Source organism: Amphibalanus amphitrite, unplaced genomic scaffold (assembly GCF_019059575.1).
Source record: "Amphibalanus amphitrite isolate SeventyFive unplaced genomic scaffold, NRLGWU_Aamphi_draft 000538F_arrow, whole genome shotgun sequence".
NCBI classification, from domain to species: Eukaryota; Metazoa; Arthropoda; class Thecostraca; order Balanomorpha; family Balanidae; genus Amphibalanus; species Amphibalanus amphitrite.
Window position 1 is genome coordinate 363,608 of NW_024882032.1, and position 19,112 is coordinate 382,719.

At 52.5% G+C, this 19,112-nt stretch overlaps 1 protein-coding gene across 11 annotated transcripts in view; it reads right to left on the reverse strand.

Moving 5' to 3' along the window:
- Positions 1 to 19,112, reverse strand: part of LOC122393496 (myoferlin-like) — a 78,788-nt gene that overhangs the window by 23,969 nt on the left and 35,707 nt on the right. For 4 of the 11 annotated variants that reach the window (XM_043389555.1, XM_043389554.1, XM_043389551.1 and 1 more), the window contains exons 25-32: positions 18,227 to 18,338; positions 17,066 to 17,185; positions 16,310 to 16,491; positions 15,747 to 15,867; positions 6,899 to 7,032; positions 6,389 to 6,550; positions 5,760 to 5,902; positions 5,190 to 5,325 (exon numbers count right to left, since the gene is read on the reverse strand). In XM_043389555.1, coding sequence (XP_043245490.1) covers positions 5,190 to 5,325; positions 5,760 to 5,902; positions 6,389 to 6,550; positions 6,899 to 7,032; positions 15,747 to 15,867; positions 16,310 to 16,491; positions 17,066 to 17,185; positions 18,227 to 18,338 — 1,110 coding nt within the window. Of the gene's footprint in view, positions 1 to 3,389; positions 3,798 to 5,189; positions 5,326 to 5,759; positions 5,903 to 6,388; positions 6,551 to 6,898; positions 7,033 to 15,746; positions 15,868 to 16,309; positions 16,492 to 17,065; positions 17,186 to 18,226; positions 18,339 to 19,112 lie in introns of all 11 variants that reach the window. The other 7 variants (XM_043389545.1, XM_043389546.1, XM_043389544.1 and 4 more) reach the window with 3 other exon arrangements.

Genomic DNA, 19,112 nt, shown 5'->3' on the forward strand with positions numbered 1-19,112 from the left:
AAAACACGCAAAGCGCAGAAGCAGACATACCCGCAAATACAAGAGCTTCTTACCGAGACAAGATAGCTTCTAAATGCGACATCAACCGACCGATGCATGAAATGGCAGATCGAAATTCCCAGCATTAGACGGAACAAAACAATGACACGAAGCGACGACTCGGCCAACCATGTGATATGTTGTGTGAAATGAGCATTTGACCATGTGAAGTAATCTTTTCATGTTTCTGTAAGCGCTTCAAGCTTGCCATACGAACAGTGTCCCATGACTGCGAAATACGCTAAGCCCTACGGCACACATCGTTTCTTTTGAAGAAATACCCGGAGTGATATGGCGTTACAATATGCAGACTACTGTAAGCGATACAAAATGTGATGCCAATGTAGTGCGTGCGGAAGCGTGTAACCGACTCACATCTGACTTTTCATGTCTGTGCGTATATCGATAACTCAGATAGATAGTGTGTAAGCTCCACTCGAGCAGAAACTTCAATCCATGGGTCCAAATATGTTCGCGTGTCCATAAAGGCTTTGGCATTCTCACAAGCATTTTCAATATCCTTGCATGTGTGTGGAGCATTTCTGCGTGTTGTAAAAGCCCTCAAAATCGGTCACCTGTTCTTCTTCCTCATCTCTCGGGGTGACCGTGCGTCTCCTCTCCCTCGTCACACCAGTGACGTCATCAGTGACGTCAGCACCGGCCGGTGACGTGGCCTGCCCGGTGGCGGAGCCGCTCCGTCGGGTTCGCTCGGAGCGGCGGAAAGCACGAGAGAGCATACGGAATGTGCGCCAGCCCTGCCGGGGTCGGGCTACGCGTGACGTCACCCGCTGCAGCGCGTCAAATGACGTCATGGGCTCAGTATGGGATGTTAAGTGTGTATAGAGAGGGTAGTGTGAGCATGAGCATGATAGTTGTGATATATGTACATGTACGTAGTGTGCTGTGCAGGTGCATAACTTCTCCTTCAAAAGACGGTGAAACATTTCATATCGAATCGACACCACATCAACAATGCTGCCTTCAAGTTGCACACACATCGATAATAGGTTTTGTGACTGGAAGGCAGTACATACAATTGTCATTACTCAATCCTAAAAACGCCTTTATACATACATACAAGCAGCAAACGAAATACAACATGACACAAAATCGGAAACATATGACGTCATAAATATAGCATATTCCGTCACCGACAGCCCAACAAAGCTCATACTTACGCGTGTCCCGTCTACGTCCTGCTCGGGTTCCTACAGAGCAGTGATGTATGGTTAACCTCACAGCCGAGACCAGACAGTTGGAAATCCACTTCAACAAATCTCTATGATAAGATCACATAGCCCCTTCCTTCTGCTAAGTCTTACGAACGAATGATGAGCATTTATCAGCTATATTGTATGCGATGATGATGATGATTTGGTATTTTTGGGCGCAACAGCAACGAGACTATATGGCAGCTATATTGTATGTAGGCTAGTACATTGATCATTCATTACTACGGTCTCGATGTTCACAAGATATACGAACGCTTTTGATGTCAAAGTTTGGTATAAGTGCAATTGACGTCGCTCTTGAACAGCGCCGAACAGGATGTTTGCTATAGAAAACGCACATTGAGTGGTCTCAGATGTAATTCTTAAAACCTGCCGATGCGACAGTAAGTTATTGCCAGAAAAGGCTGGGAAAAGTACACCGCTTAATGAGTTGAGAAGGATGTAGGGCTTACATTGCAGGCTTCCTTTGTCTGCTTTTCCACTGTGGTATTTGGTTTTGAGTTCAGGAAAAGGAAAGATCAAAACACTTCTACAGACATACCATTATGCAAATTCGAATTAAAGACACATAGCTACTGCAGACAGAACACATAACTGACACAGCGACGACAAAAAGCCAGAAGCTCGATATCATTCGGGCAACAGCAAGCCACAAACACGCAGGCATAAATCGGTAAACTCCCATAATATATAATCGGCATACAAGATCACAGGTGAAAAGTTTATACCATCGATGACAAGCTTTTAACAAACCCAGTATTATCAATACCGTGTTTTCAAGAACACTGCGGGATTGCATATCAGTACCGACAAAACGCTCCAGCACGGCAAAAGCTAAATACAACCAAGAATAGCAGCGCAATAATGACTCACATCAGACACAAAGACAGGGATAACGCCCCTTCGGGAAACGGAAGAGCGCAACAAACATATAGAGCCGCTTTGGCTTTGCCGCGTTGAAGCTTTAGTAGGAATGGGGTAACTAAAAACATAACCCCGCTAACGTGCTACAATTTGTGAAGTTACATATATGTCTTGAAGGCCGCAGATATTGTCTTTGCGACGCATTTGACTTGATATCCGTTTCCCGAAGGCCTGACGGGAACTCAACTGGAAGACTTGACAAGCACAACAAATGTCCAGCACGCAAATGCCGTTTCAGTAGAGTTTCTTGGAATGAAACGCAAACACCGATGGAAAGAGTTATTCAAAGACACAGAGCGGAAAAAGTCAATAGTGATAGAATGCAGCCACGGCCAAAAAAAAGAAAAACATCCGTGGCAGAGTCATTAAAACAGATCGATGGAACCGAAAACCAAGAAAACCAGTTTGTCAAGATGCATCAATGAGTTCAGCATCCGCCTCCCTGATCTCTTCAGCTTCTGAAGAGAGCGAAGTAGTCAGATATGCTGAAAGCAAGCGAACTGACCGAAGTTTCAAGACCGAAGAGGAAGCAAGCCTGATCAAGAGTGAGCAAAACCCGCTGGATTATAAACTTAGAAGTCACGACCGATTAAAGACGAAATGCAGGAGTTAGCACTTAGCACCTTTAAACCACAAAGCAGAAACCGCAAAGCATTAGCACCATGGCTCGATCCTATTTCCTAAACATGAGCTTAGTGTATAGTCAAAATAAGCAATTTGGAGCGAACATGACTTGGTAAACACGCAAATAATATTCATCAAAAGAGCTGACTGTCGTCAAATTTGTAGCTGTACTTCATCGTTGGATGAGGAACATTAAAATCATAAAAATGTTGGGCGTTTACCGCCTGTGAAATGAAAAATGAAAATTAACTAGAAGGAAAGAGTTGGACGTTATTGCAGTAAAATAGCGCAAATCAGCGTATGTACAGAAATGCAAATTTACAAAGGGTTTGATATTCACACCAAAATAAAAAGCTAATGTAGCTATGCACTCTTTCAAATAAGTGCACAAAGCGTATGTGCATAAGCCATCCAAAGTTTGTACAGATATACAGCCTGCAGCTTTTGCGTTATTCCACCAAAGCTCGTGCGCTAGCAAAGTCAGAGCCTCCGGATGCACCGTGCCATTCCTCCCAGCTCCAGTCCTCTCCATCCCTCCACCGCGCCACTCCTGAACATCCTCAGGATTACCTCAGGGTCATGGCGCTCCAGCTTCTGTGCAAACTCAGTCCTCTCCTGCGCCGCCAAACTCGGTTCAGCAGCCAGCAGTCGCTTCTCCACCTTCTTATGTGCAAATCCTTCCCTTCCACTGAAGTTTCCACGTATCGATACAGCCTCCACCGGGGGTTCCGGCTCAGTTGATGTCAGCGCTCGGCCTTTTCTCAGCGGTGATCCGCGGCGCGGGGGTGCCGTGGGGGAGACAGTCACCTGCGACTCCAAGTCGGAAAGCGGCTGGTAGTCGAAGTTTTTCGAGCGGCGGTCGGCGAATCGACCTCGACGCGCATTGGAGCCGGGGGCCGAGACGCCGGCGGAGACGGATGAAGACTCGACGGCGACTGCCACCAGTTCGGTGTCGCCAGGCTCGGCGAGGGCGACCAGCTAGGAGACGTAGTAGAGGTTATAAGGGGAGTCCAGATCCAGGCTCGAAGGTTAGGATGCTCGAGGGGAGGTAAACGAGCGCTGGGGTTAGAGGGAAGTGGAGAATCTAACGATGCCTAAAGCTAGGGAGGCTTGTAAGATCGAACTAATATCGGATTTATTACGATTTTTAGAATGTTTCCCTGTAATGGCCATTCGAGGCAATCTGGGTTACGGAGGAAGGGAATGGAAGAAAAGTCGATCAAACGTGTCAATATTTTTTTCAATTCAGAGTTAACCGAGGCTTCTTTCAGAAATGTCGGATGATTTCTTTCCAGGATGAGGCGTATGGGATACAAACCAATGTGGAAATATATTTGGCATGAACGAATGGCAACAGGCAAACTGGCAAGGCGGATAGGATACTGGCAAATAAGCTCTAGCGTCTAGCAGGCGGGGAAAGCGGGGTAGGTACTCTATCAAACGCACACAAGCATACAAACTGGCACGCAAGCGAAACAAGCAAGACGCAGACACCGCAAACGCTCCGCAAAAATAAAAAACTCGGATGAGCTAGAAACTGGGAAGAATTCTTGGGATCGTGGTTGAAGACCCTGAATTTATCCGTGTGCTATCTAATTTCCTAAATATCTTCTCTATTAAATGTTGTGCTTATATCATGAGCCACACATCTCTGTATCATTCAAAAGCTGATACAGCTTACAGAAATATCCTCCCGAATATTCATACCACAAAACCCCAACCAGACCAGTTGCATAAGTCACGTTACACCGCAGAACTGTCCACGTGACCTAGCTAAAACAGCACCATGTGATGTCGTCACATCCCAGCAGGGCGTCACGTGATCTTTCCTCTGTGCCACCGCCTGGCAGGAGTCATTACTGGTGAAACATTAGATGGTAGTATGTGCTGGCTCGTACGACACGTGAAAATTACTCACAGGGACGCTCTATGTTACTGGCTTCTACGTCAGTACACAGCAAACGGGGGCACATACATACATGGTCAGTTCCCGACCCGAGTAAGGGATAGGCTTGGCTGGGATGTGGTTTTTTGGGCGCCCGGACTGTGGTCATCGGCGTTGGCTGGGATGGGAAGGGGACTGGATGGGACGGGAGTGGATGGGACTGGAATTGGGCATCGGACTGAAGTGTCCGGGATTGGGTTTGGTCGTGTCAGGTCATCAGTCAGGTCAAAAACGGACCTGACATGTCAGGTCAGAAACTAGGCTAGCTCAGACAGGCTGGCCAAGGCTGCTGAGCCACAGTTTGGGACGGACAGGCTGGAACTGGGCAGGAAAAGGACAAAAAGGCCAAGTTGACAGGCTAGGCTAGGATAGATCAAGCCAGGCCGTACCAGCTCGAAACTATCAGGCGCCAGCGGTAACAGTACCTGCGCGTTGGGCGCGTCTCCGGCGGCGGCTGCAGCCGGTTCCTCGGGTACAGCAGGCTCCATGTCGATCACAGTTGATTGTCGCGGTACGGTGGACTGACGGTGGACCGTGGACTGGCGACGCACCGGCTTTGACCTGAAGGGAGGGGGGAGGGGAGTTAGAGGTCAGTTGGGTGAGAGCTGAGTGAGTTAGCTTAAGACTTGTCAGAGTTGGGTGAGATTGCGGTTGTGATGCTGGTAGTTAATTTGTGCGCTATGCTGAGCTGGAGCAGGTATTTTGATTTCAGCACCATTGAAATATTATCTAGATCATTGGATGGGTTATATTCGTGACCAAATAACACCAAAGATTCGGCAGAATTTTACACGTGACGATTGCCTTGTTGATGGCGAGTTACGAAATTCACACATTATGTGACACATTGGACATGACCTAAATTCACCCGACTTTAGTATGAAGCAGAGACAATTAATTTATGGCCAGCTCTATCACTATTTCTATCGCTTCATCCTACCTCCTCCTCCCTCCCTCCCTCCCTCCCTCCCCTCCTCCCTCTCTCTCTCCCTCACTTGACATCCATCAGTGGCTCGATGCTGTACTCGTGCAGCGATTTGACCACGTGAGTTCCGACCACAGGCCGGGAACCGAAGCTGCGGTGGTCCCGCACCTTGATGTTCAGGGGGGGCATGTAGAGCGGCTCCTTGGGCAGCATCTGCGGCAACGACAGGGTGATCAGGGTGAGGATGATGTTGGTGATTATGTTAGACAGTTGGCGGCACTTGGAGGTCAAAGGAAAGAAGTGGTTAGAAAAAGAAACTCAATGGCGATTTGTTAACTTGATGAAATTGCGAGACTGTGCGAGTAGAGTGAAGGGATAAAAAGAGCGACGTCAGCAATATTTTAAGCAACAACTGAACTTCTACATTTTGATACGCAATTTACAGGTCGAAACGATGTTTATGACGTAAACTAAAAATACAGAAGCTAATAACTAAAAACTGTAGATCTTTACAGCAATTAGTGAAATATATTCGCAGCCCTATTGACAATCCAGTTTCCGTTAGTCCAACTGTCATCCGAAACAAAACCTCCAAAGCCAGCGTTCAAACTGCTGCCGTTCAAATTCATACAATCATTACCATCACCGTTTTCTTCACCCGCATCACCGAATCGATCGAACAAACATTCCTTCACTTACGATCTCCATAAAGAGGAACGGTTCGGCGAAGTTGGGGTGCTGCTTGACGTCCTTCATGACCTCGGAGGTAACAATCTTCCCGGCACACTCAAACTCGATGGCAGGGTTACGCACCGAGCGTAGCTCGAAACTCTTCATGTTGCGCACTCCCCAGCACAGGATCTGAGACGCGGGAAACGCATTGAATTACACAATAGGAAGAAGCACAGAATGCGAGCATAACTATCCGTGAAGCTGAGCCAGGTCGTATAGAATCGCAATTACATAAAAAACACGATTAAAGCAAACAGCAACGGTAATTCAACTGTCTATATAATAAGTTATCATGCATTCCTTTCTATATTCTCATGAGTTCATTACACATGAATTGACTCATGACAAAAGCAGACTTAGTTTATCGGTCGGACAAGGGCTAATCAACAAACAGCTGCAGCCCAAAGCGCCGTTGCGTTAGACTTTCTACCAGAACTAACCGACCCCTTTCACCCCCTCCCTCCCGCGCCCTCCCACCTCCACGGCGGTCCTCTGCAGTACGGGTCGGATCCCGCTGGGCACGTAGTACAGCGTGCCGCCCTTCTTGGTGGGCGGGAGGAACGGCAGCTCCGTGGTCTTGCAGTACAGCTCGAACGAGGCCAGCAGCTCGCCTGAGGGGGGCAGAAGGGGGGGGGATATGAGCCATCGTTAGGTGGGAGGAGGTTTACTGACGGGGTAACTAGTCAGTAGTTGTGATTGATTTATCTTGCGGGACGAGGTGGTGCGGATATGTGGCGAAACTTAAGGGCGAAAGTGTGAGGAAATTCTAATGTTCGACGATGCTATCTAGCATAGAAATAAGAGACGGCAGGGTACCGTATTGCAAAACAACTAGAAATAAATTGAATGTGAATTGAAAAAAATGCATTAAATGTAGTTCAGAGAACAGCAAAATATTAAACGCATGCCGTGTGCAGATTTTTTAAATTAACATCGAGTGTTAGGTCACCAAAATTATAGTTATTCTACCTATTTAATTTGTTAGGATTAAAACAAATGAAAAACGGACGGCACAAAACATTCGTGCAACACATAAATCGCAGTTGGTCAATTATCTGCCACAAGAAAAGCACCCAGAACGACCACAGCAAGCTGTAAATGAGAACGTCAAAGGTGAAAAGCTTACGACATGCTGGGAACGGTCTATCAGCGAAAAGTTCCGAATGCGGGATAACTGAGTCAGCAACAGCTTGCACCACGTCCGGCGCCGCTAGAATTATACTTCTCTGATGATGTTGGCATGTTTGTAACATTTGGTTTATGATATATTTCAGAATTAGGTACCGAAAGAAAGAGGTGAATGCGGATCATATTAGGGAACTACAATCAATTAGTTCCTGAAGACGGTTAGGCAAAGGAATTACTAAGGAGTTATAAACGAAGACATACCGAGGACAACAAACACCCAAACGTCACACCACACAGTACGTCATTTGACGTCACAGCACCCAGAGGCGGACAGCCCACCGACCGGCGACGCGGGACTCCCGTGACGTCATATTGACGTCATCACCAGCTGACTGACCGCGGAACGGGCCGGCGGGCTGAGTACCCCTCTCGGAGGGTTTTAGACCGCTGCGACTGCGGGACCAGCCTACACCGGCCGGTGGTCACAGGCGGCAGGGCACCGGTTAGTCACGAAATTGCTGGATAGAAATTATATATAATGCACGTCTTCGATTTAGAGGAGTTGGTTCGCTATATACATTTTGACTACACTTTATATGGTTTCCTAAAACCAGTATAGCGCCTTTTGGGGCGACTAACGGAGCGAGCGAAGGGGTGAGTCTTGCACGTGCGAAATTTCGAGGGGGTACCTCCAACTGACTTGTGCACGGCACCCTACTGACCGGTTTCTAGCGATAAGCCAAATTTGAGCACAATCGGTCCAGCCGTTCTCGAGATCTGGAAACGACCCCTGCACGTGCGCACGTGCAGCAGCACCCCAACTCTGGCACATGGATATGCAGTGCCTAGTGGGTGCCTACCTTCATGCCAACTTTCAGCGCAATCGGCCAAGTAGTTACCGAGATATTGCAACAATTACAAAACTGACACCTCTTCGTTTTGCACGTGGCACGTGCATAAGGGGTCACCCACATGCATCGGGAATAGTCCAATACTTGGTAGAAGGAATGAAGCTACCCTACAAAAATTACCGCGTGTAAATCGGTCAAGTTGTCGTACTGCGCTGTGGGTAGCGCGTGGCTGGACGGACGGTCTGTGACAACCTATTGATCTGTGGCTGATCTATTAGAGTGTCCGTCCGAGAGCCGTACGACGGCTGACAGAGCCTGGGGGTCGCGAACTGGTGTGGTAACCGTTACGCCCACCTGGGACGCCCGAGTCGGTACGGCACTTGCGGTGTCGTAACCGGATCGACGGGAACCAGCAGAACGCTGTTGGACCGGCGGTGAAAGTCGGAACCGAGCACTCGCCCACCAGTGGGGCGTCTGGTCGAGCAGGTCTACCCGCTAAGGCAGCCTGAGCACGAACCAGTGGCAGGGTCCGATCAATGACCGTGGTCCGACCAGGGTGTCAGCGCAATGGCCAGTCAGAGGCGTCTTTAAGGGCGCGGAAGCCCACCTCGGTCGACTGTGGCCGGTGCAACCTAGTCAGGTCGTTTGTGTGAATCTCCGTGTTCTTCCCTCGCCTCAGAGTAGCCGCTCTTCTCCAAATGCCCGAGCCGTTTTCTATGTGTATTTGTCTTGTAGCGAACAGCAGAGTCGAGAAACGAATTGACAATGTCGCCGAAAACCGCGGTCATATGCTGGCCGTCCCTAGTACTACCAATATGCCCGCAGGCGCGGCGAGAGACAAGCTCAACGTATGAGTCACCGTCCGGCTGCCGGGAGAGCCCCTACCGCGACCTTTGTCCACAGTCATGACGTCACGACAATGGGCTCCTAAACGTACGGGCAGCGGCCGCCTCAGGGGTGCCGCCGTGACCTTTGCACGACACGTTCTATAGCGTATGGCACAGCGGTTACTAGGAAGGTTGAGGCCAGCGGCAGGCCGGTTTACAAATAACAAACAAACTTGACGCGCAATTGACAACAGGTAACAGATTGATTAATAAGGCGGTGACAATATAAATAAAAATGACAACATGAAATGACAAATCGCATAGATGACAAATCGCATAGATGACAAATCGCATAGATGATCTCTACAGTACCCCCTCGCCAGACATGTCGCGGACAAAAGTGACATGGCGATATCTTACCGGAGGTCGTATGACGCGGCCGGAGCGGGTCGTCCGTAGTATCGGCCGAGGCTGCAATGGTGCAGCGTCAGCCCGAGCGACGGCTGCAGGGCGATTAGGTGCGTCACCGTAGATCAGAAGCTCCGGGCCGCTGGGCTCATTGCTGAGCGGTGGCGCGGCCGGCGGGCCGCTGGACTGAGTACCGTGCGGCTGCACAGTCGGCAGGTCAGACTGTCGATGACCGGATTCGTCTGGCGTCTCCAGGAAGGCGGCCTTACACCGGTCGATGCTGATGACCTCCTTTTTCTGTCGACGGTCGATGGTGATGGTTTTGGTGGTCCTTTCGGTAACCGGGAACGGTCCGTCGTATGGAGCGTCCAGCGGGTAGCGGTGACAGTCCCTGCGCACGAAGACGTGTGTCGCCGTCTGGAGTGCCGTCGGGACGTACGTGGCGCGCTGGACCGGACGTGGGAGTGTCGGCCGCACCTGAGACATGGCGCGCTTCAGGTCCTGTACGAAGCCGGCTGGTGATGCTGCTGAGGCTTGGCTGCTGATGAAGAACTCGCCGGGAAGCCGCAGTGAGGAGCCGTACACCAGCTCGGCTGACGTCGCCTGCAGGTCCGCCTTGATGGTGGAGCGTATGCCCAGGAGCACCAGCGGCAGCACGTCCGTCCATGACGTAGCCTGGTGTGCACGGAGGCTGGCCTTCAGCTGGCGATGCAGGCGTTCCACCATACCGTTGCAGGCCGGGTGGTAGGACGTCGTCCGAGTTCGCTGGCAGCCCAGGAATCGCTGTAGCTCCGACCAGAGGGCCGACTCGAACTGGGCACCTCGGTCCGTCGTGATGATGGACGGAACGCCGAATCGGGCGACCCAGTGCTCGAGGAAGGCGCGGGCGACCGTGGTGGTGCGGCTGTCCGGCAGAGGGATGGCTTCTGGCCACCGAGTGAACCGGTCGACGCACGTCAGGAGGTACGAGTGCCCTCTTGACGGAGGCATCGGGCCGACGAGGTCCACGTGGACGTGGTCGAAGCGTTGCTGAGGTGGCTGGAAGGTGCCGACGTCAGACTTGGTGTGCCGGCCGATTTTGCAGCGCTGACAGGCGAGGCAGGTTCGGGTCCAGCGGCGCACGTCGCGATCCATACCGGGCCAGACGAACCGCTTAGAGACGAGCTTGACGGTGGCCTCGACGCCAGGGTGCGACAGGTCGTGCAGAGCCTTGGCGAAGGGCCGGCGCAGCGCCTCCGGGAGGACCGGCCGAGGCGATCCGGTGGACTCGTCGCAGAGCAGACAGAGTCCATCGCCGACCGGGATGTGGCGCAGGCGCAGTGAGGTGTCTGAGGCCTCGAGGTCTTCCAGCGAGCTGTCTTCGGACTGGGCCTTGGCGATGGCAGTGAAGTCGGCGAGCGGGGGTCGCGGCTGGGCCACCATCGAGACCGTGCGTGACAGCGTGTCGGCGACCACGTTGTCCTTGCCAGGCACATGGCGGATGTCAGACACGAACTGGCCGATGTAGTCCAGGTGGCGGACCTCTCGTGGCGAGTAGCGGTCGGACGAGGAGCCGATGGCCGTTACCAGTGGTCGGTGGTCTGTGAAAATGATTGCTGACCGTCCTTCGATGGCGTGCTTGAAGTGCCGGACGGCCAGGTAGATAGCGAGCAGCTCGCGCCCGAACGTGCTGTATTTCTTCTCCGCAGGTTGGAGCGTTTTTGAGAAGAAAGCGAGGGGCTGCCACTCGCCGGCGACGTGCTGCTGGAGGACGGCGCCCACTCCGCAGTCCGAGGCGTCGACGAAGAGGGCGAGCGGCGCGTCCGGGACTTGGTGTGCGAGATGTGTCGCCGTGGCCAGGGCGTCCTTGACGTTCTTGAAATGCTGCCGCGCCGAGTCTGTCCACGTGACAGGCGCTCTCGAGCGTTTTGCCTTGTGGGTGATTAAGGCGTGCAGAGGCTGCAGGAGCTCGGCTGCCTGGGGGATGAAGCGGTGGTAGTAGGCTACCATCCCCAGGAACCTCCGTAGCTGGGACTGAGTGGTCGGTTCCGGGAAGTCTTTGATGGCCTCGACTCGTCCAGGCAGCGGGCGGACGCCGTCGGCGTCTACCGAGTGGCCGAGGAACACCACCTGCTCCTGTCCCAGGACGCACTTGTGCCTGTTGACGACGACGCCGTAGGTGTTGAGGCGCTGAAGCACTTGGTCCAGGAGCTGCAGGTGGTGTTCGGCAGTCGGGCTGGCCAGCAGAATGTCGTCCAGGTAGACGAAGCAGCCCGGTATGCCGCGGAGGACCTCATCCATGAAACGCTGGAAGGTCTGTCCGGCGTTTCTGAGGCCGAACGGCATCCGAACGCATTCGTAGAGGCCGAACGGTGTCGTGATGGCTGTCTTGGGGACGTCGGCAGGTTCCACCGGGATCTGGTGGTACGCCTTCACCAAGTCGATGGTGCTGAAGACGGTGCACCCATGCAGGTCGGCTGAAAAGTCCCGCAGGTACGGCAGTGGGTAGCGGTCTGGTACCGTGCGGGCGTTCAGCGCTCTGTAGTCGCCGCAAGGACGCCACTCGCCGGGTCTCTTCTTTGGCACCATGTGGAGTGGAGTTGTCCAGCTGCTGCTCGACGGTCGAATGATGCCTTGCTGGAGCATCTTGTTGAACTCGGCACGTGCGATTTGAAGGCGCTCCGGCGGGAGGCGTCGTGGCCGCTGGTACACCGGTGGACCCTTGGTGACGATGTGGTGCGTCACGTTGTGCTTCACCGGTGTTGGTCCAGGTTTTGGTGAGGTCACATCCGGGTACCGTGCGAGGACAGCTGCGAAGCGAGCAGCAGCCTGCTCCCGGACGAGACGCACTCCGATGGAGCACAGCCGTGACCGCTCGGCGCTGGCGCAGACGGTGCCGTCCCGCAGGAGACGCTGGTTGGCAACGTCCACGACGAGGTGATGTGCGGCCAGGAAGTCGGTGCCCAAGATGGGTGTGGTGACGTCAGTGACGAAGAATCGATGTTTCAGGCGGTGCTGCTGACTCAAGGTGACGTCCAGCAGGCAGGTGCCGTGCACCGCGATCGGTGAGCCGTTTGCCGCGACGAGCTGCTGGCCGACAGGAGCAGGGGTCAGTGTGGACCCGTTGGGCAGGCAGCGGCGAGGCAGCACGCTGACCTGCGCCCCGGTGTCGACTAGAAATTGCCGGTCCGTCTCCGTGTCCCTCACGAAGAGGAGTGGCGCGGCAGGAGGGGCGCCCGTGCTTTGCGCCATCAGCACGGGGCGCCTCAGTTTTCCGAGGCGATCCAGGAGCACGGCAACTTGCATCGGCGCGCTTGGGCGCCGAATCGCTGGTGGTACCAACACAGCGTGTCGTCGTGCGGCGGCGTTGAAGGACGAGCCGGTGACGGGCGGCGTGACTGGCGAGACGCCTGGCGCGGCCGGGAACGGCTGCGGTCGCGCCGCACGGCGTCCTCGAGTCGTCGGTTGCTGGCCTCCAGGCGCTCCATCTTAGCGACCAGGGAGGCGATGACGGTGTCCAGCGCAGGGGTTGCAGCTGGCGCCGGGGCTGTCACTGCAGCAGCGATGGGCGGTGCCGGCTGTGTGTACGGCTGTGCCGCGATCGCTGATAGCCGTGGGTCGGGTCCGCTAGCTTCCAGGTACCGGTCGGCCGCTTCTGCCAGTGCGTCAAGCGTGCTGTCGGCTGGCAGGAGGGCGAGGGCAGCACGGACGGGCTGCGGTAGCCGTTGTTGAAATAGGGTACGGAAGAGCTCCGTATCAACCGGTGCGTCCCCGGCTGCGGCTAGCTCGTTGCGCATTGAGCGCAACAGCGCCGTCGGCTTCTGATCGCCGAGCTGCTGGCGGCCGAGCAGGGCTTGTAGTCGGTCGGCGCGTGACTGTGCCAGGCGGGCTTGGAGCGCTGCACACAGCACGTCAAAAGACCGGGATGACCGGATGACGTCCTTGACCTGGACGGCGATGTTGGCGGGGAGGTTTGCGACGAGGAGCTTAAACCTCAGCTCGTCGGAGTCGACCCCGCTGACGTCGAAAGCGCACTGCACCTGCAGTAGCCACAGGTCGGGCTCTTCCGGAGAGTATGGTGGTAGCCGGAAGCTAGCCATGGGCCGATGAGTTGACTCGGAGGCTGAAGCTGGAACGCTGGCCGAGTCTTGAGCTGCGGCGCCGGACTGTGCGCTGTCCGCGGGCATGACGAGAGGCTAAGGTCGAACAACGGAGATCACGTCGGGGTCACCAATTGTCGTACTGCGCTGTGGGTAGCGCGTGGCTGGACGGACGGTCTGTGACAACCTATTGATCTGTGGCTGATCTATTAGAGTGTCCGTCCGAGAGCCGTACGACGGCTGACAGAGCCTGGGGGTCGCGAACTGGTGTGGTAACCGTTACGCCCACCTGGGACGCCCGAGTCGGTACGGCACTTGCGGTGTCGTAACCGGATCGGCGGGAACCAGCAGAACGCTGTTGGACCGGCGGTGAAAGTCGGAACCGAGCACTCGCCCACCAGTGGGGCGTCTGGTCGAGCAGGTCTACCCGCTAAGGCAGCCTGAGCACGAACCAGTGGCAGGGTCCGATCAATGACCGTGGTCCGACCAGGGTGTCAGCGCAATGGCCAGTCAGAGGCGTCTTTAAGGGCGCGGAAGCCCACCTCGGTCGACTGTGGCCGGTGCAACCTAGTCAGGTCGTTTGTGTGAATCTCCGTGTTCTTCCCTCGCCTCAGAGTAGCCGCTCTTCTCCAAATGCCCGAGCCGTTTTCTATGTGTATTTGTCTTGTAGCGAACAGCAGAGTCGAGAAACGAATTGACAATGTCGCCGAAAACCGCGGTCATATGCTGGCCGTCCCTAGTACTACCAATATGCCCGCAGGCGCGGCGAGAGACAAGCTCAACGTATGAGTCACCGTCCGGCTGCCGGGAGAGCCCCTACCGCGACCTTTGTCCACAGTCATGACGTCACGACAATGGGCTCCTAAACGTACGGGCAGCGGCCGCCTCAGGGGTGCCGCCGTGACCTTTGCACGACACGTTCTATAGCGTATGGCACAGCGGTTACTAGGAAGGTTGAGGCCAGCGGCAGGCCGGTTTACAAATAACAAACAAACTTGACGCGCAATTGACAACAGGTAACAGATTGATTAATAAGGCGGTGACAATATAAATAAAAATGACAACATGAAATGACAAATCGCATAGATGACAAATCGCATAGATGACAAATCGCATAGATGATCTCTACAAAGTGGTTGCTGAGATATAAGCCTCGCAAAAGCGTCCGCACGGCCGGCCGGCCGGCCGGCCGCTCATACTCAGAAATTTCCGTTAATCTAAGGAAAGACTACGCTCGCTTCGCTCGCTCCGTAATCACTCCATGTATCTCCTTCACTGACGATAAAATACCAGTATAACGCCTTTTGGGGCGACTAACGGAGCGAGCGAGAGGGTGAGCCTTGCACGTGCGAAATTTCGACGGGGTACCTCCAGCTGACTTGTGCACGGCACCCTACTAACCGGTCTCTAGCGATGTGCCAAATTTGAGCACAATCGGCCCAGCCGTTCTCGAGATCTGGAAGCGGCACCCTGCACGTGCGCACGTGCAAAATGGGTTCCAACTGACTTTTGCACGGCACCCTACTAACCGGTCCCTAACCATGTGCCAAATTTGAGCGCCATCGGTCCAGCCGTTCTCGAGATCTGGAATCGACCCCTGCACGTGCGCACGTGCAGCAGCACCCCAATTCTGGCACATGGATATGCATTGCCTAGTGGGTGCCTACCTACATGCCAACTTTCAGCGCAATCGGCCAAGTAGTTACCGAAATATTGCAACAATTACAAAAGTGACACCTCTTCGTTTTGCACGTGGCACGTGCATAAGGGGTCACCCACATGCATCGGGAATAGTCCAATACTTGGTAGAAGGAATGAAGCTACCCTACAAAAATTACCGCGTGTAAATCGGTCAAGTGGTTGCTGAGATATAAGCGTCGCAGAATCGTGACCACGGCCGGCCCGGCCGCTCATACTCAGAAATTTCCGTTAATTAAGGAAAGACTACGCTCGCTTCGCTCGCTCCGTAACAAAGTCCCCGCTTCAATCGTCCCACCCCGTATCCTCCCCCCTCTCCCCATACTCTACCCACCTGCGTCCGCCCTGTCTCCTTTGGTGAAGGGGTACCATTTGAGTGGTGGCGGCTTGGCTTTGCTAGGGTCCAGGTGTACAGTGGGCGTGGCCACGGCACGGCCCAGGAACTCCGGCTCGCCCTGCAGAGGAGAAAGAGAGGGGAGAGAGAAGGGTTAGTCGTAGTTGGGAGATGGGGAGTAAAAATGAACGCAGAATCTGTTTCACCTCGACCTTTTTCACTAATTAATACCTTCCTTTTTAACTTCAGCATTCATTCATTCAACCATTCAATTATTCATTCTCTCCTCTTCATCCTTACTTTATACCTTACTATCTACACCTATCATCTTTCACGCTTTCTCTCCAAATCAACTGACTGTCCTTCCCCCCTCTTCTTTTTTGCATCATCTCCATCTCTTTCTTCCCTCCCTATCTTTACCATCCCTCAACCATTACCATTATTCCATCCTTACTGGAATGATGACTTGTCTCATCAGCTGACTACTCTCCAGAGAGGAAAGAGGAGTCCTTTCTCCCATCCTTCCTCTCCTTCTCTCTCCCCTCCCCCATCTCACTACTCACATAGGCGTCATGGTCGAACACCTCGATGACCACCTGGGGCGGCTGCTCCAGGATGAACATGGGGTCTCCGTGGATGGTGAGGTCGTCGTACAGCAGTGTCTGGTCCCACGTGGGGCACAGCGTCGCCTTGGCCTGCTCCGTGCGCTGCGACACGTTCAGGAACGACACGCACGCGTACGGGTCTGCGGGGGGGGGGGCCTCGAAGTTAGAAAAGTCGAAAGGAGGGCGAAGTTAGAAAAGTATGGCATATCTTTCATTCCATCAGCGGCGCCCGAGTTAACTTTAACTATAATCAAGCCCCTGGTTTTATCTCGCCTGAGAACCGTATCAGCTGACATTCCCCGCTGCCCCGTCACACATGAGAACCTTAGCAGTTTATTCGGACAGGAAAATCTTCAGCTATTTTCATCCCGGGCAGCTCCATTCCCGTCACAAACTGAGAATCTTGTTAAATCCTTAAAAAATGTTGTCTCACCTAAAAACTCTGAGGATGGTTGCATAACCTGAACACTCTGTCATATCTCACCGAAGAACCCTACCCTGTCTCACCTGAGAACCCCGTATCGTCTCACGTGAGAACCCTGTGTTGTCTCACCTGAGAACCATGTCTTGTCTCATCTGAAAACCCTGAGGTGTCTCAACTGAGAACCCTATATCGTCTCACGTGAGCATCCTGTGTTGTCTCACCTGAGAACCCTGTCTTGTCTCAGGTGAGAACGCTATGCAGTCTCACCGAAGAACCCTATCCTGTCTCACCTGAGAACCCTGTCTTGTCTCCGGCGAGCAGGTCTCGCGCCTGGTAGATGTACGCTCTCAGCTGGTACTCCTGGTCCATGGTGTGTACCAGGTACATCTTCGGACAGCTCAGGTGTACCGCTGTACCGTAAGAAGGTAACAGGTCATGTCAGTCAGTGGAGCAACTCATGGGCAAGGATAAGATGGACACCGACAACCAGTTATAGATCAACGGTCAGCTCAAATGTCAAAGGTGAACACTGAACAGAATATATCGGTGGACTAATTTGGCCTACTTACTTTATGCATCTTTATATCGCTATCGCTAATATACATACCGTGAAATTATCAAGCTAACACCGGTTTGATGTTCAGTGGCCAGTCTGTTAAAGAAAGTGAGTCCCAACACCAAAAATAGCATGCCTTACGAAGTAATTGATTATTTTCTAGAAGCATGCAATGGTTAATTGTTATTGAACAGCATTCATTTAGTGCGTTCAGACACCATCGCAACAATCGCAAACTCAGACATGAACTGTTTAGGGTGCTAGCATATCATGCAGTCTATGGCCTAGTATGGTGAATCTCATCAACCTTATCTACTCGGTGGCGTTATAAGCCAACAGCAAGAGCATTTCAAATCCGGCAAAATACCTGATTGGTAAATACTATGCCTTCAAAAACATGCTTGAGGAAAAGCGAAGTGGAGTACGACCTATTAGCGAAAATAAAGAAGTGCAAAGTGACGGTAATACTGTGCAACAGTATTGTACTGCGGTCTGTGTCTATTTACCATACAAAACATTACAGCAGCGTGCAAGGGTTGGATGCGTTAGTACTCACCACTTAAACCGTGCAAAGGCACAACATCTATGAAAACTGCTGGTTGGCATTTCAATTTTGTAGCACTAATTTTCACATAACATCGCTAAAAATAGGTAGGGATAGTTGCCTTGCAAATTCATGAAACCCAGTCTTTACGTCGTACTTTTGTAAACTGTATTATTTACGTCAATATTAGAGCAGTGCGGCTGCCTAGTCTGATGCAGCCTTGATTTTCTTCCTTTTTTCTCCTTAATTTAACCCGTTTCCTTTCATGAAATGTTGTGCCTTTGCGCGGTCGTGAGCTGAAGCGAAGCCATTCGGTCCCAATTCAGCCGACTCCATGCTGAGATACGTAACCGTTACCACCTTCCGAGTCAGGATCCTTCAGGTGGAAGATGGGCAGCTTGGGAACACCCTCAGTGGCCAGCACGAGCTTGCGGTGCCAGCGGCGCCGCCGCACCATGTCCACCTGGCGGGGAGGCGCAGTCAGCTGTCAGTGAGAGTTGAGCGACCGGAAGAAGGTGGGTTTAAATCCAGGAGTATGTAGCGAGGTGTCGATCAGATCAGCCCACATTTTCAAGAGTTGTAGTTTGTCGTAAAGTCTCCTGAAACGTGGCATTAGGTCGATAAATAACAAAAATCCATATATTTATAAAAATGAGCTCGTCTTGGAACGAGTGTTGCATCTCAAGTTTCACGCTACTCACAGCGTGCGCAAGTTGAAGCGCTACCGTATAAAATCCTGCCATAATTGCACCAAGAAGGGATAGCGGAAGATTTTTTCCGAGTGAAGCGGGCTTTAAACCTAAGCTCACTCAGACAAATTGGCCAGTCTCCCCTCCAGTGTTCGCCACGGGCCGGGCCAGCCCAACGGGCCACGGGCCGGGCTGGGCTACGGGCTGGGCCGGGCCCCCAAATATCATTAGTTAATGGGCTATGGACGGGCCGGGCCAAGAGCTTTGTGCACTATGGGTTTTGCGACTAATGTCAATTTAAGAAAATTTGGAAACTGATGCAAACAAAACCCACTGGGAAAATACAAAAACTAAACCAAATTTAAGCAATGTGAAAAAAAACCTACTTGATATTGAATTTTGGGAGTCTTGAGAATTATCCAATATCACATCATGTCACACATAGGAGGGTTTTCATAAAAATTCCGCAACCAAAAAGATCAGAGAATCTCTAGCATCATTAGTTTGTTAATAAAAGTTAAAATGTAGTCATCAGAATAACTTACTTA